Source organism: Lissotriton vulgaris, chromosome 9 (genome assembly GCF_964263255.1).
Source record: "Lissotriton vulgaris chromosome 9, aLisVul1.2, whole genome shotgun sequence".
NCBI classification, from domain to species: Eukaryota; Metazoa; Chordata; class Amphibia; order Caudata; family Salamandridae; genus Lissotriton; species Lissotriton vulgaris.
The window spans coordinates 332,454,788-332,469,285 of NC_141697.1; the positions used below are offsets into that span (position 1 = coordinate 332,454,788).

A 14,498-nucleotide genomic window follows, 5' to 3' on the forward strand; every position below is an offset into this window, starting at 1 on the left:
GCTAAAAGTGCCACATCAGTCGCATGTGTTAGACTAACCTGAGATTCGTAACACAGGGCAGGCTGGCAGTTCTGAGAAGAACCCAACTAAAGAGAGTCGTGAAGGTCAGTAGGAAATAATGCGAATATTGTGGTGAATAGCAGATATCAATCCATTGCTATATAGTTGTTGGGGGGGCTGTCTGTGTGTGTTTGTGTTTGAAAAGTGGTAGATGTGGAACTTGGTAGTGTAGTTCTGCTTCTAAGTTATTCGGTTTAACATTATTACGCCAAAGAACTGGGAATGCCATGCTACTCTTTCTTACTATTCCGCTGCTGCCAAATAGTAGTGTGTCTTCCACTCCCGTGCCATGCACAGTGAGTGTACCACGGTTGTGCTTCTTCTATGTTCACGCCCTTCCAGGTTGTACTGTTTGTTTACAGCCGAATCCTTCCATCCAATTGACGAATGGCTGCTGAATGCAGCTAACCAATGAGATGGCGGCTGCTGTGAGCGCATGGCCAATGGGAGGCTGGCTCCTGACAGCACCGCTGGGTCAACTAGACAGCCCCTGAGATGGTGGTTGCGGTGCGTAGTAGGGTTGTAAATCTTTTTATGCGGCGTGGAGGGAAGAGTGTTTTAGCATTGAACCACGCAGTCCACGGGCTCCAAGGCACTGGCAAGTATTGTCTTGCCCCCAAGTTCCCCTAGGCAATGAGACGCCTTTCAGAGCGGAGCCTGCAGTGAGGAGGGGAAGATGGAGGAGGCTCCGGCTGGCGGATCGGAGGAGGTGCACACAGTCAAACACCAGCTGACCAATGGTAAGTGTGTTGCTGTGGAGCGTAGAACCCCTAAAACCAAGAGAGAGCCGGCAAGCGTGGGCTCTTTACACTTTTCTCCTGAAAAAAGGAAGGGAATACGTTTACCTTGGACACGAGGAGGCTCACCTCAAACACTGTCCTCTGAGGCACCATGCGCTCGGTGGACCACCTGTCCCCGCAGGTCTGGAAGTAAAGCAGGGCTCGAGCCAAATTTGGCTCAAACCCATGTTCCATGGGACTGACTTCAAACCAGAGTCAGAGTAAGCACCGCAGACACTGCTCCACTCGCGCCTCAGTGCGGCTTTTAAAAGGCAGACAATTAAACTCCGGACGGCCGAGCGGATGTGTAAAATCAGTTTTTCTTCTTGAAACGAAGGCAGACCATGTAAATGAATGTCTCTTTATGGCCACCTGCGATTCATTTGTGTATCAAGAACTGTAACCTGAGCATCCGCTGTGGCATCCCTGAGCCCTATTTTGCTAATCTATTTAGTTGCATTTATTGAGATGGTGAGCCATATAAACCTGGTCAAGGTAAGCCAGCAAGAAAAACGACTGCCCTGCATTTCTTTTGATCACCGCGAATATTTTGTATTTATTGAATCTTGAGCTCTAATTTACCTTATTAAAGAAATGAACAATTTGCTGTTAAATGGGAGATCGAAGAAGAAGGTAAACTTACAGGGGCATAACTTTACAAGTTGCAATTAGGAATGCTGTTTAAATCCTAGCTTCACCAGTTTACCAAATTGTGTGATCCTAGGCAAATTGATTTACTTCACAGTATCTCATTTTTAGGTCTCACCTGCTGACAGTGCATTCTCTGTTGTGAGTGGTATGGTTTACTATGAAGGGCGCTGAGCCCGCCTGTTGCTTACCATTCGTTAACTTCATTTTTACTCTTCTTTGTTGGCTCCGAATTGGCCTGCAAGGACCGGTTTAACTTCCTTTTCTTTGGTGTGGAGCATGGACCAAGCACAGATTGTGTAATCTATATTAGTGTCTGTCTGCTGCTCACTCTGTGATTGAGGTACTATTTCTTCTTCCCGCCTCCCACATTCCCCTTCTGTGTTGCTACTTCCCATTCACAGCCCCCATCGCTGTTATGCACCTAGGTTGTAGCCTGCACTGCCCCACCTCTCCCCGTCATCCTTGCTTGTCCGTACCCTGACCTCCTTCCCCGTCTTTTCTTACCCTTTCCGCCTGCCCCCCCCCAAAATGCTATGAAGCGGTGCCAGTACTGCTGCGAATATTGCTTTTTCTAACTTTATTTTTAACCGTGTTGCACAGCCATCTTGCCGTACAACATGACTAAAAGACATTGGCAAAGCCAATAGCTCTCACATAGGCGCAGCCTACTGCTTTGTTCTTTGAGCAACCAATTTGAAAGGACCGTTTAGTAATTCAGTTCAGGATGAGCGCTATACAAAAAATGAATCCATTATGGTTTAATTGGCAATGATGTTGCTTCACGTATTATGGTAAATGCCTTTTCTTATGTACAGTTTTTCTGACAAATTGACATCTTTCTTGGTTGGTTCATGGCAATGTCATCAGGGCGCAGAATAATTTGAATGTTTCTAAGTTTATGTTTAGAGACAAATATTTTCAGTAAATATCACTCGATGCACTGCTAAAATTCAAGATTAAATAACACATATGTTGAAGAAATAACAGTTTTTAAAACTTTGTAAACAGTTTATTACATATTACATGGCATTTGTTGCATGACTTGCATATCAAATTTTGTGATGACTTGGCTCTTGCTTTGGATCTCATAGTCAAGCCAGATACCTAGCTCAACTTTCTCTGACTTTGCTGGCTTATCCGCCTCTACCTTGTTGTTTGTTCCTCCTCCTGCCGCAAGGGCTCGACTCCCCTGGAGAGGATGTGGATCTTCTATATCCTCTAGAGACAGGCAAGAGTGAATACTATTCATATTCTGACAGGCAAGGGTTCTTGCTATTCATATTCTTTTTTTCAAAAGCTTGATTTTATTAAGTTTGTTTTACTTACAATTAAGGGCAATTTTCAAGTGTTTTCTGACTTTTGCTTGGCTTCACTTTATCAGGGCATTCTTAGTACTGTCTGGTCTGCCGCAGCCCCTGAAGTTTGTTGCGGAGCGAGTTGGTCTCATTATTCCTTCTTCCTGTAGGACACAGCGACTGATGCCATTTTGGGTGGATCGGCGGTCTAGACGTTTAGGCCTAACAGGGAGGTACGTTATTTAAGCAGCTGAAGTGCACAGAGAGGCTGCGGTGCTGACAGGCCAGGTCGTTTGCTATTCATATTCTTATTTTAAAAGGACTTTTTTTTTAAAGTTTGATTTACTTGCGATTGAAGGCACAGTAAGTGTCTTCTGACTTTTGCTTGATGTAGCACTACACTTTTTCAGGGCCTTCTTACTGCTCTCTTGTCTGTCGCGGCTCGTACCTTTTGTTGTGGAGAGAGTTGGTCTCTTCAGTTTCTCTTCCTGTGGGACACTAGACCGCCGCCATTTTGGGCAGGTCGGCGGTCAAGACGTTTGGGCCTGGCATAGAGGTACGCTATTTAGGCTGCTCCAGGGCGCAAATGCATGCCGCTGCCGCACCAAAGGCAAGTCCGTCTGAGCCTGGACGACGCCAGACACCAGGATTTCTGCCCGTTTTTCTGTTCTGATTTTATCAGTATATTGTAGTATTGCAAGTACAATGGTGCAGAAGTATTCCTCTTTTGAACTAAAGCAACTACATGAGTCTCTATTTGGGCTAAGGCTCCTAATTTATGGGGCAAACAATGACTTCCATTATTAGAAGGACATGTGGCTTTTTATGTCTAGAGCCCCTGCTTGCTCCCTGTGCAATGAATGTGATGACTGGTACTTATAAAGTCAGTCCCACTAAGCCTCGTGTCTACTTAAGGACAGTATAGGAAAGATAGCCAGACTGTATTGTAATGTTGAAAGTATGGTAAAACATTCTACAGAGATTTAGGATCTCATCTCTTATCGCCCAACGATCTGTTTCTTTACCAAGATCTGGCTATGTGATTCTGCACTCCATAGTATCTCACTGGTAATACCAGTATTCGCTGGTTAAACTAGACGGGAAAAAACGACCAAAAGGAGGCATTGCTATTGCCTTTCATGACTCTGTAAAAGTTGCAATAATTGAGTCCTTACTTTCAGAATGGGTTGAGTTGTGCATCTTTAAACTCTGAATATCCGCTAATGAAGTCTGGAGGGGGGCTTTAATTTACCACCTACTTAGCACCAGGAAAGATTATAGCCAGGTACTAACAGGTTTTATCACACCCCATATTTTAGCTGCACATAAATTTCTCCTATTGGATGACTCCAACTACCATGGTGAGAATATTAACGACTAGAGAGTGTCCCAGTTCCTTCCTTATATGAAGACCTTAGGGTTGAAAGAAATCAATCAATCAATCAATCATATAATTTGTAAAGCGCGCTACTAACCCGTGAGGGTCTCAAGGCGCTGGGGTGGGGAATGCTGCTACTGCTCGAAAAGCCAGGTCTTGAGGAGTTTTCTGAAAGTCAGCAGGTCTTGGGTCTGCCGTAGGTGGATGGGGAGGAAGTTCCAGGTCTTTGCGGCGAGGTGGGAGAAGATCTGCTGCCTGAGGTCGCTCTTCAGAAGCGGGGGACTGTAGCGAGGGCCAGGTTGGCGGAGCGGAGCTGGCGGGTGGGGGTGTAGAAGCTGAGTCATCTGTTGAGGTACGTTGGTCCGCAGTTGTGGAGTGCCTTGTGTGCGTGGGTGAGGAGCTTGAAGGTTATCCTCTTGTTGACCGGGAGCCAGTGCAGGTCTCTCAGGTGGGGTGTGATGTGGCTGCGGCGAGGGATGTCTAGGATCAGGGGTACAGAGGCGTTCTGGATGCGTTGGAGCCGTCTCATGAGTTTGGCCGAGGCTCCTGCGTAGGTGGCGTTTCCATAGTCCAACCTACTGCTGACAAGGGCTTGAGTGACTGTTCTTCTCATCTCAGTGGGGATCCACTTGTAGATCCTACGGAGCATGCGGAGGGTGTTGAAGCAGGAGGAGGAGACGGCGTTGACCTGTTTAGTCATGGAGAGGGTGGAGTCGAGGATGACCCCTAGGTTGCATGCGTGGTCGGTGAGGCATCTGTTGGGTGCGGTGGTGCGTGGTGGTTTTCTATAAGGTGAAGTGGATGCAGCGGTGGTCGGTCCAGTGAAGTTCGGTGGTATGGTTGAAGGAGACGTGGGGGCTTGCGGAGACGATGAGGTCGAGCGTGTGACCGGCGGAGTGGGTGGGTTTTGTGACGAGTTGTCTGAGTTCGAGGTTGGCTAGGTTGTCGATCAGGGTGGTGGAGTTGGTGTTGTCATTGTTCTCGAGGTGGAAGTTCAGGTCCCCGAGGAGGATGTAGTTCCTAGAGGCAAGGGTGAGTGTGCTGACGAAGTCGGCTATGGAGTCGCTGAACTGTGGTCGGGGTCCGGGCGGTCTGTAGATGAGGGTTCCTCTGAGGGTGGTGTTGGGGTCGTTGAGGATCCGGAAGTGCAGGTGTTCGGCAGTGCTGAGGGTGTCGTCGGTGTTGGTTGAGACTCTGAGAGTGTATCGGTGGACGATGGCGATTCCTCCTCCGGCTCTGTTGGTGCAGTCCTTGCAAGTGATCTTGTAGCCTTCCGGGACGGCTATGGCTGTCGGGTGCCGAGGCGGGGTTCAGCCAGGTCTCCGTCAGGAAGGCGACGTCTGGGGAGGTTGAGTCGAGTAGGTCCCAGAGTTCAACAGCATGTTTTCGGGCGGAGCGGGTGTTGAGAAGGATGCATCTGTGGTGGTTGGGTTCTTTCCTGGTCGGCAGCATGGTGGGGCGGATGCTTCTGAAGCTGCAGTTCCGGCAGGTGAAAGCTCCGTGGGTGCGCTTCGGGGCGGCCATGAAGCAGGTGTGTGATCGTCCGTGTTGAGTGCGTGGAGGGTTCTGGCATCGTAGCGGTGTCGGGCATCGTGGTGTTTGTGGTGTCCAGGGGTCCTGGCGCTGGGCTCAGTCCAGGCACAGACGGGTTTGCCTTAGGTGCGCCAGTGGCGCTCCCGCTGAGCGCGGCCGCGTAGCGGCTTCCATATGAGGGGATGTGGCAGGGAGGAGCATCTGGGAGCAGGGCGGCGAATGGGATTGCAGGTGGGCGGCCCGCCAGGACGCAGCAGCGAGAAAAATGGGCTGGGGTCTCGGGAGAACTGGGTACAGGAAGGAAAAACAAGTTTAGGCAAGGAAACAAGTACAGGCACAGAGGAATACAAACAAGTCTTGGCAAGAAAGCAAGTTAGGCACAGGGGAATAAAAACAAGTCTGGGCAAGAAAGCAAGTGCAGGCTCAGGGGAATAAAAACAAGTCTGGGCAAGAAAGCTAGTACAGGCACAGCGGAAAAATTCAAGATTAGGCAAAAACAATGCAGGCAGAGCCGTGCAGCAGCGTGGGGAGCAACCTCCCTGCGAGCAGGGTCAAAGTGTATCCTGCTCAACTGCAGATCGGCCCAGAGACACTCCGCCGGCATCGCAGATCTCATCTCATCAAGGGACCTCGATCTAGCCATTCTCACTGAAACGTGGCTAACTGAAGCCTCCACACCTATAATGGACATACTTGTCCCCCCAACTATCACATTATTAGACTCGACAGAAATGGCAAGACGGGCGGGGGAATAGCATGCATCTACAGGAGCAACCTCGTCATCACTGAAGGCCCCTCCCTCTCCTCCTGCGAACTCATCTACCTCGATATTACTAGCGAGGGCAAACCTGTATGCTCCCTTCATGTTATCTACCACCCACCCAGGGACAACCTCACCTTCTCCCAACAAATCATGGACACGATATCCACCAACGCCAGTCGACAGATCAATCAAATATACTTGGGAGACTTCAACCTCCACGGGAACGACCAGAAAGACGCTGTGGTGAATAGCCTTAAGACTTTCCTCAACGCGCTTGACCTCACCCAAATATGCAACCGTCCAACACATGAAAAAGGCTCTATCCTTGACCTTATCATCGCCAAAGAAGACTCCACCCAGCTGGAGGCAATCGAACCCCGTGATTGGTCAGACCACCACATCATCACTTTCTTCATCAACGAAAAGGTCAAACTTAACCCGGCTCAACCTGCCAAAACCAAGATCTGGAAGAGGGACTTGAAGAATCTTAACCCAAACTCCTTGCCTGCCCACACAGGCAATCTCCTTCTTCCCCCGACGGGCGTCTCTGATGTGCATCCACTGACCGACCACTATCTCGACACTATGGCTACAATAATCAATGAAGCCGCACCCCTGCAAAAAAAGAGTCGCCACCAAGAACTCAAACCCATGGTATGATGGTAGACTCAATGAGGACAGACGTGCTATGCGAATGGCAGAGCGCACGTGGAGATCTGACCCCTCAGCACTGCACCTTAGAGCGCTTAAGAGTAAGAGAAACGCTTACTTCAGAAAAATCAAACGCTCGAAATCAGTCTTCTTTAGCCAACAGCTGGATCAAGCAAAAAACCGACCAAGAAAACTGTTCGAGCTAGTCAAAACCCAAACCAAGACGCAGCCTCCACAACCTAACTGCTCAGCAAAGGATATTCCAAGTGGCAAAGACTTCTCTGCTTTCTTCAAGCAAAAGACCGACAATATAAGAAGTGATCTCCTCAAAGATGTAAGTCGATACTCCTGCTCCATAGGCATAACTAACACTCAACCTAAAAACAACGCTTCATGGACGTCCTTCGACACCTACACTGAAGAATCAATTCACAAGCTGCTCGGCACCTTGAAACCCGCCAATCACCTCACAGACCCCCTACCTGCCAACGCTGTTAAAGCCTTCACCCCCATGCTCCTCCCACTCTGGACTAGAATCATCAACTGTTCCTTGCAACAAGGATCCATCCCAGACTCCCTCAAAATAGGGCAGGTCACGCCGATACTCAAGAAACCCACAGCTGACCCGGCCGACCTGAACAATTACCGACCTATCACCAATATCCCCACTCTGGCCAAATTGCTAGAAAAATGCGTACAACTCCAACTGACAAAACACATTGAGCAGTTTGACCTCCTCAACGCTCACCAATCAGGATTCAGAGCAAAACATAGCACGGAAACGGCTATGACACACATAATCGATGACGCCCTCCAAATCCTTGATCACAACGAGTCCTGCCTCCTCATCCTCCTCGACCTCTCCTCAGCATTTGATACGGTCAAACACGAGAATCTACTGGAGCTGTTAAACACCAGAATGGGAATATCCGGGACTGTCCTCAAATGGTTCACTTCCTTTCTGTACAACCGGTCTCAGAAGTTCAAGATCAACTACGCACTGTCCTCGCCTGTGCCCGTAACACTAGGCGTCCCACAAGGCTCCTCCCTTTCCCCCACATTGTTCAACCTCGTCATGGAACCACTCACCACCTTGGTTCAAGAATCAAATGTACACTTCCATATGTACGCAGATGACACTCAGCTCTACCTCAAACTTCAATCCCCTGAAGACATCAAACTTTTGAATGCCACACTAAGAAACACTCAAGCATGGCTGGCCGACAATCACCTTAAACTAAATGCCCTGAAAACTGAGTTCCTTCTGATCTCACCTCCTGCGAAAAAGGCCATCACCCAAACCTGGCTCACCCAAACCTGGCTCAATCATCTAACCGCACTAAATGTCCAGCCCACCATCGTGGACTCGGCGAAATCCCTTGGCATCACACTTGACTCCAATCTCGACATGCAGCAGCATATTAGCAAAGCAACCAAGGGTGCCAACTTCCAAATCAACACGCCGAGAAAACTCAAACCCTTCCTACCACCCAAGGACTTCCGAACTGTTGTTCAAGCCCTAGTCATTCCTCGCATAGAATACGGAATTGTAGCTCTCAGCGGGCTCCCCCTAATAACAATGGCACCCCTACGAGCCTCCTTGAACGCGGCCGCGAGGCTCATCACTGGCTCAAGAAAACACTCGCATATATCCCCTGACTTAAAAGCCCTGAACTGGCTGCCTTTTGAAGCCAGAGTTCAGTTGAAAATTGCCTGCATGACACACTCGGGCGTACACCACAAATCACCCAACTACCTCACCCACAAACTGACTATATCAGGAGGCTCGAGATCCAACAGAAGCACAAAGAATCTCCTCCTGAAACATCGTAGATTCCGGAAGGAAAAAACTTACAAACGCTCCTTCTCAGGAATGGCACCCAGGATCTGGAATGCTCTCCCGCCAGAAACTAGGCTTATCCCCTCCTCTGTACTCTTCAAGAAAGAGGTAAAAGCCATCCTTATGGCCAAGTTCACCTGAACCCTATTGCCATTGGTACAATGATAGTACATGGCTCCTAGTTCATCGGCTACCTGATTGCTATCTATATTAGACTCTTTTATGACTGCTACTGGACCAAAATCACTGCACGGATGCTTTATTATCTTGTTTCCAGATTGTTTACTAGGGCTGTACACTATGACCTGAGTGCCTTACTAACTTGCAATCCACTCACTGCTGCCTACTATTCTGTTTTCAACTGTGTGTATACTCACCCTCTGGGGTGCTATATTCTTATTCGAATCGTCATTGCACGGCTTCAATATTATTGCTTCCTGATTGTTTTAGTGTGCATACTCCTGTGCGTTTACTACCCTATACGGTTTTCAACAGTGTGTTTATCCTACCTACTGTTTCTGTAAAGCGCTCTGATATCTGCAAAGATCTTGTTCGCACTATATAAAACTTTAAATAAATAAATAAATAGTCAATGGCCCCACTCACAGGACTGGATATACCTTGGATCTTATTTTTTAAATTGTAGCTTGTGTAACAAGTAAACCACCTTCATCAATTATATGGTTAGATTATTATGTAATCGCGTTTTCCATGCTACGCATAAACAATTTCGCAAAAACGGAGTTCTGTAGCCCCTATCGTCCTTGGAAGGAGGTCACCCCAACCTCCTTCTCTAAATGTTTTACGGTGGCTACCTTGTCATCCTTTACGGTTTATGCTGCTGTGGGTGTCTACCACTAATCTTTAACCAATACTCTTAATCAAATAGCCCCTCATAAGAAACCCCCTTCTTCTCCTTGTTTTCGGAAAAATACAGCTCCCTGGTACTCCAATGACTTGCGACTAGAAAAAACGAAATGCAAACATTTAGAACAACGTTGGTTGGCTACTAAATCCTCTGGTTAAAGCAGCTTACCGGGACATACTCCGCAATTATCACCACAATATCAGAGCTGCTTGAAAAATGCATATTATTTCCATTATTACGGTAGCTGGGAATTCCGCGAAGGAGCTTTACAAAATGTTAAACATCTTTTTGAAACCCCATGCCTGCATCACTACTGTCCCATTATTCCAGAATTTCTGTTATTCTCTAGATAACTTATTTGAAAATAAAATAAGTTTCATCTATAAAAGCTTTTACATAAGCTAAGAAATTCCGGATACAGCACTGGATCTGAGTCAACCTCATCCTACTGCCTCGGCTGCTCTGGAGGATTTTGAACCCTGTTTAGTGGAACATGTGTGGATGCTAACTCTGGCAGAATCAGGCTCCCCGCTAGACCTTTGCCTACCTAGGATAATGTCCAATCTAGCTAACTATCTGTCTCCTTCGATAAAATCATTGTTTGAACTTGCATTAACTTTTGACAAACTGAAATCAGCTATCTCCACTTCTCAAAAAGCCTTCTGCCAATCCTGAAGATTTCACTAATTCTAGACCTATCTCGCTACTACCTTTGCTCACTAAAATTCTACAGAGCCATATTAACAAAGTGCTCATGTCTGATCTAGAAGAACACTGCATCTTAGACCCTTCACAATCAGGTTTTAGAGCACAGCACAGTACTGAGACAGCACTAGTGGCAATTACCGACAATATATGACTCTCCCTTGATGTAGGAACCCCAATCATGTTGGTTCTATTGGACCTGTCTGCCGCGTTTGACATGGTCTCCCATTCCATTCTCATCCATAGACTACTTGAAGTAGATATCCATCCTAGGCTATTGCTTTGGCTCAGGGACTTCCTTGACAATCGTACCTATCAGGTCTGTTTGGGTCAGTTTAAATCAAGAAAGTTATTTTCCAATAAAGGATTCCCTCAAGGCTCGTGACTGAGCCCAACTTCATTTAACATCTATGGTGCACCTCTGGCAGGTGTTGTGAGATCCTGTGGTGTGGAGATTGTCTCATATTCGGATGACACTCAACTCCTTATCTCTTTCGGTCCAGACCTAGATATTTAAAAAAAACTATTTGCGCACTGCAGGAGGGAGATCGCTGACTGGATGGTCAATAACTGTCTCCAAATAAATAGTGAGAAATCTGAGACTGTTGTTTGGCAAAGAGCACAAGCTCTGGTCAGCTGACTGGTGGCCTTTGGATCTTGAACCAGCCCCCACTCCTAAGCAAGTGGAGAGAAATTTAGGAGTGAAACTTGATCGGACATTATCCTTAAGAAAGCAGGTTAACACCACATGTGGCACCTGTTATGCCACTATGAAGCTATTAAAAAAAATATTTCCCTGGTTACCTTTAAACCTCTAGGAAACCCCAGGTCCAGGCGCTTATAATTAGTCGCCTGGACTATGGAAATTCATTGTTAGTTGCAGCAAATGACACCTTTCTTGCTAAATTACAGGTCGTTCAGAATACCACTGCCCAGTTGATTTGTAATTTACCTGGTCAGTCATCTTCGGCTCATATATTAAAAATTTTACATTGGCTGCCCATAAAAAAGGGCTCTCTTCAAGCTCTGTTGCCTTTATCGCAAGGCCCTTTATCAGTCCCAGCCCGTATATCTCCATTCAAAACTGACTTATTACTCGCTTTCCAGACATTTAAGATGTTCTGATAAAGCCGTTTCTGCAGATTCCATATATCTATACTGCCAGATTTGGTGGTAGAGCTTTCTCATATCTGGCTGCTCATCATTGGAACAGTCTTTCTCTCTACATCCGCCCCAATTTTATGAATTTCAGGAAGATGGTCAATACATGGTTGTTCTAGACAGTAGTCTTTACTATGCCTGCTCAGCGCAAGCGCCAAGATACTCCTCTGGGAGTGAAGTGTGCGCGATATCAAGTACATATAACATAACAGAAGATGCTCTCCACAAGTTTTCTTGGCCCCCACTCGGAGTAAGAGCTCTTAACCCCTAGAAGTAGTATGATCTCTTCCTATTTTGTAGACAGTGAGTTTTATGTTATTCTGCATTTTCTGTCCTCGGCTTTCTTTTAACAAGTCTGTGTTTAAGAAAATTGTATCTCCTGGTCTCAGTTGGAGGTTGGGATCTCTGTTGAAACAGTTGGAGGTTGGGAATCTCATGAAAGTAAAAAGCAGTACATCAGTGATCATCCTCATCCAACAGCCCCGTCACCCTCTACTTCCCTATTGCGTTGGATAGAGAGATGTAGTTCTGTACTTAACTGCTAACCTGAAGTAGCAAAAGGCTCTTTTTTTTGTTAGTTGCATTTTCAGTGAGCGACATCGACATTGTTATTGACTATTGGTGATAGTCAGTTGGCAAATGTTTTGAAATGACATGGGGGGGGGGGTAATATTGTTGATGATGCAGCCATGGGTAGCTGTTTCTTTTGAAGAGCAAATGTTCATTTCTCCAAGGAAGGCAAGGAATTACCCAATGTCTCACATCTAAGACCATAGTAGTGACTTGTGTTTTGTATATTTCATACAGTACTGGATATCTGCAGCACAAGGGAATATATAAATTATTATTCAAGAAACGTGCTTCTGTTGTTCTGGCATACCGCCTGATGGTAACTCCTGAGCTGATCCATGGCAGGTGGGACGTGCAGCTTCCAGAGCATGCCTTGGGATCGGTTGCTGCCGGTGGGCTGTCAGCCGTCCCACAGGTACAATTTCCTGAACTCTTGCTCTTCTCCCAGGTGTTATATGATGCAGGCGGGCTTGGAGGAAGATATCCTGTCCTTTCCAAGATAGCTGGCTTTCCTTAGTTGCTGTGAGTTGATTACCAATCCAATATGGTGTAGCTCTATTCCTTTGAGGTATTTCCTGTCTTTAGGGGATAAAATCCCGCAGTTCTTTTCTCCTTGCTTCACAACACATTTTCGATCTTTGTTGGTGTGTTTTCTGATCAGCTCTAGGATTTCCCTGTTTTTCCGCCTCAGTAGTTTCAGAAGCTGGTCTCAAGTGTTCTTCCCTGAAGTCTCTTGCTCTTCAGAGTTCTGCCTTTTTCCTTGGGGTTCTCCTTTCCTCCTGCTGTATAGGATTTGTTTTGTGTTCAGCATTTTCCTCCGTTTGGGGCTCTTTCTTGAAGGCACGAGATGCTTAGTTGCTTTCAAGTGTTGGTGGCATCATGGCAGCTGGAAGGGGTCACCCTTACGCCTGGCAGACCAAGACTGGTAAAACTTGGGATTCCCAACCTACCTACAGGTGGTAGTGGTCCCTCACTAGTGTCCGCCCGTTGATGGCTTCAGTTAGTGTATAACTTGATGTACAGGCATAGTGCTTTTATGTTGTTTTGCATTTTACCATAGATTGCCAGGGATCAATCTTAATGCAGCTGGGATGTTCTTTGTGATAAATGTTCAGCAGGAGGGGAGCAGAAAAGTTCAAAACTCGCTGAAGAAGTCCCAAAATGTCTACCAGTAACCTAAGGTGGACACACTCGGCATAGCCTGTGGAGTGATAAAATTAGGGAAGGTGCAAACATAACTTCTCCAGTGCTGAAAAACATGAATAGTTATCTGACAAGATTTATTTCAGCCAAACAAGGGACAGCACCAGTGAACACTGTGTCAGGATACAACTGACTCCATTACCTGCTGATATTTCAAGCAATAAGGTGCTGGAAAGAAGCAAAGCGAGTTAACTAATGTCCATAATAAAAGAAAAAAATGAACAAACAAATTAAACCAAGGGTCGTAAATTATTAGGATATTTTAAGAATAAATAAAACCTTGATGTTTTACGTATTCTATTTTCAAATACAGAAAGATGTGTGCCCTAAAGATGATGCAAGCAGTGTACATAGCTGAAGATTATTTTCAGGGTGTTAAAAGCACGATTTTGACACTGCAGCTATCTGGGAGCCAGGAATCAATCAATCAATCAGTAGATTTGTAGAGCACTTCCTGTCACTCATGAGGGTATACAGGCGCTGGCAGGGTCCAGTTGAGTAGTCAGGGATAGTTATGAGTCCAAAAGAACACCAGTTTTTATTCACATGTCTAGATGGACAGTTATATTACTGTTTTGACCATCACTTAACAGTTGTGGTAGAACTACAGCTTTGTATTTGATAAAGCAAATGGTTATACTACTTTTATACATTTACTGATTGCAGACATTGTGTTATGAGAAAAAATGCCCGACATTCTTTTCTTGGGGCCATTTTCCTCCCATTATCAGACAATTAAATCAAACACCTGAATAAAGTTGGTGCGATGTTGCAAACGGAAGTTAAATAATAGAGCTGTGAACTCAGAATCCTTGTAACCTGCAGATCATTACCTGCTTGGGAGGAGTCGGGACGAATGGCCTAGGCCTGCCCTCTCGGAGAAGACTGAGAGGTACATGCATCAAAAATGTAAATTGCGAATACCTAATTGCAAATTCCTGAGAATCGCAATTTACAATGTATGAAACTCTGAGTTTCAGATAGCGATTCCTAGGGGTTCACAAATTGCTCTACCTCACTTATCTTAATGAGGTAGCCCGC

The 14,498-nt window shown here is 46.2% G+C and overlaps 1 protein-coding gene across 4 annotated transcripts in view; it reads left to right on the forward strand.

The window, feature by feature from the left end:
* The first annotated feature begins 432 nt into the window (after positions 1-432).
* RPS6KA5 (ribosomal protein S6 kinase A5) overlaps positions 433-14,498 on the forward strand; it is a 658,611-nt gene continuing 644,545 nt past the window's right edge. Inside the window, exon 1 of one of the 4 annotated variants that reach the window (XM_086937662.1) lies at positions 433-800. In XM_086937662.1, coding sequence (XP_086793788.1) covers positions 737-800 — 64 coding nt within the window. In that variant the 5' untranslated portion in view covers positions 433-736. The remainder of the gene's footprint in view (positions 801-14,498) is intronic. The other 3 variants (XM_086937664.1, XM_086937661.1, XM_086937663.1) reach the window with 3 other exon arrangements.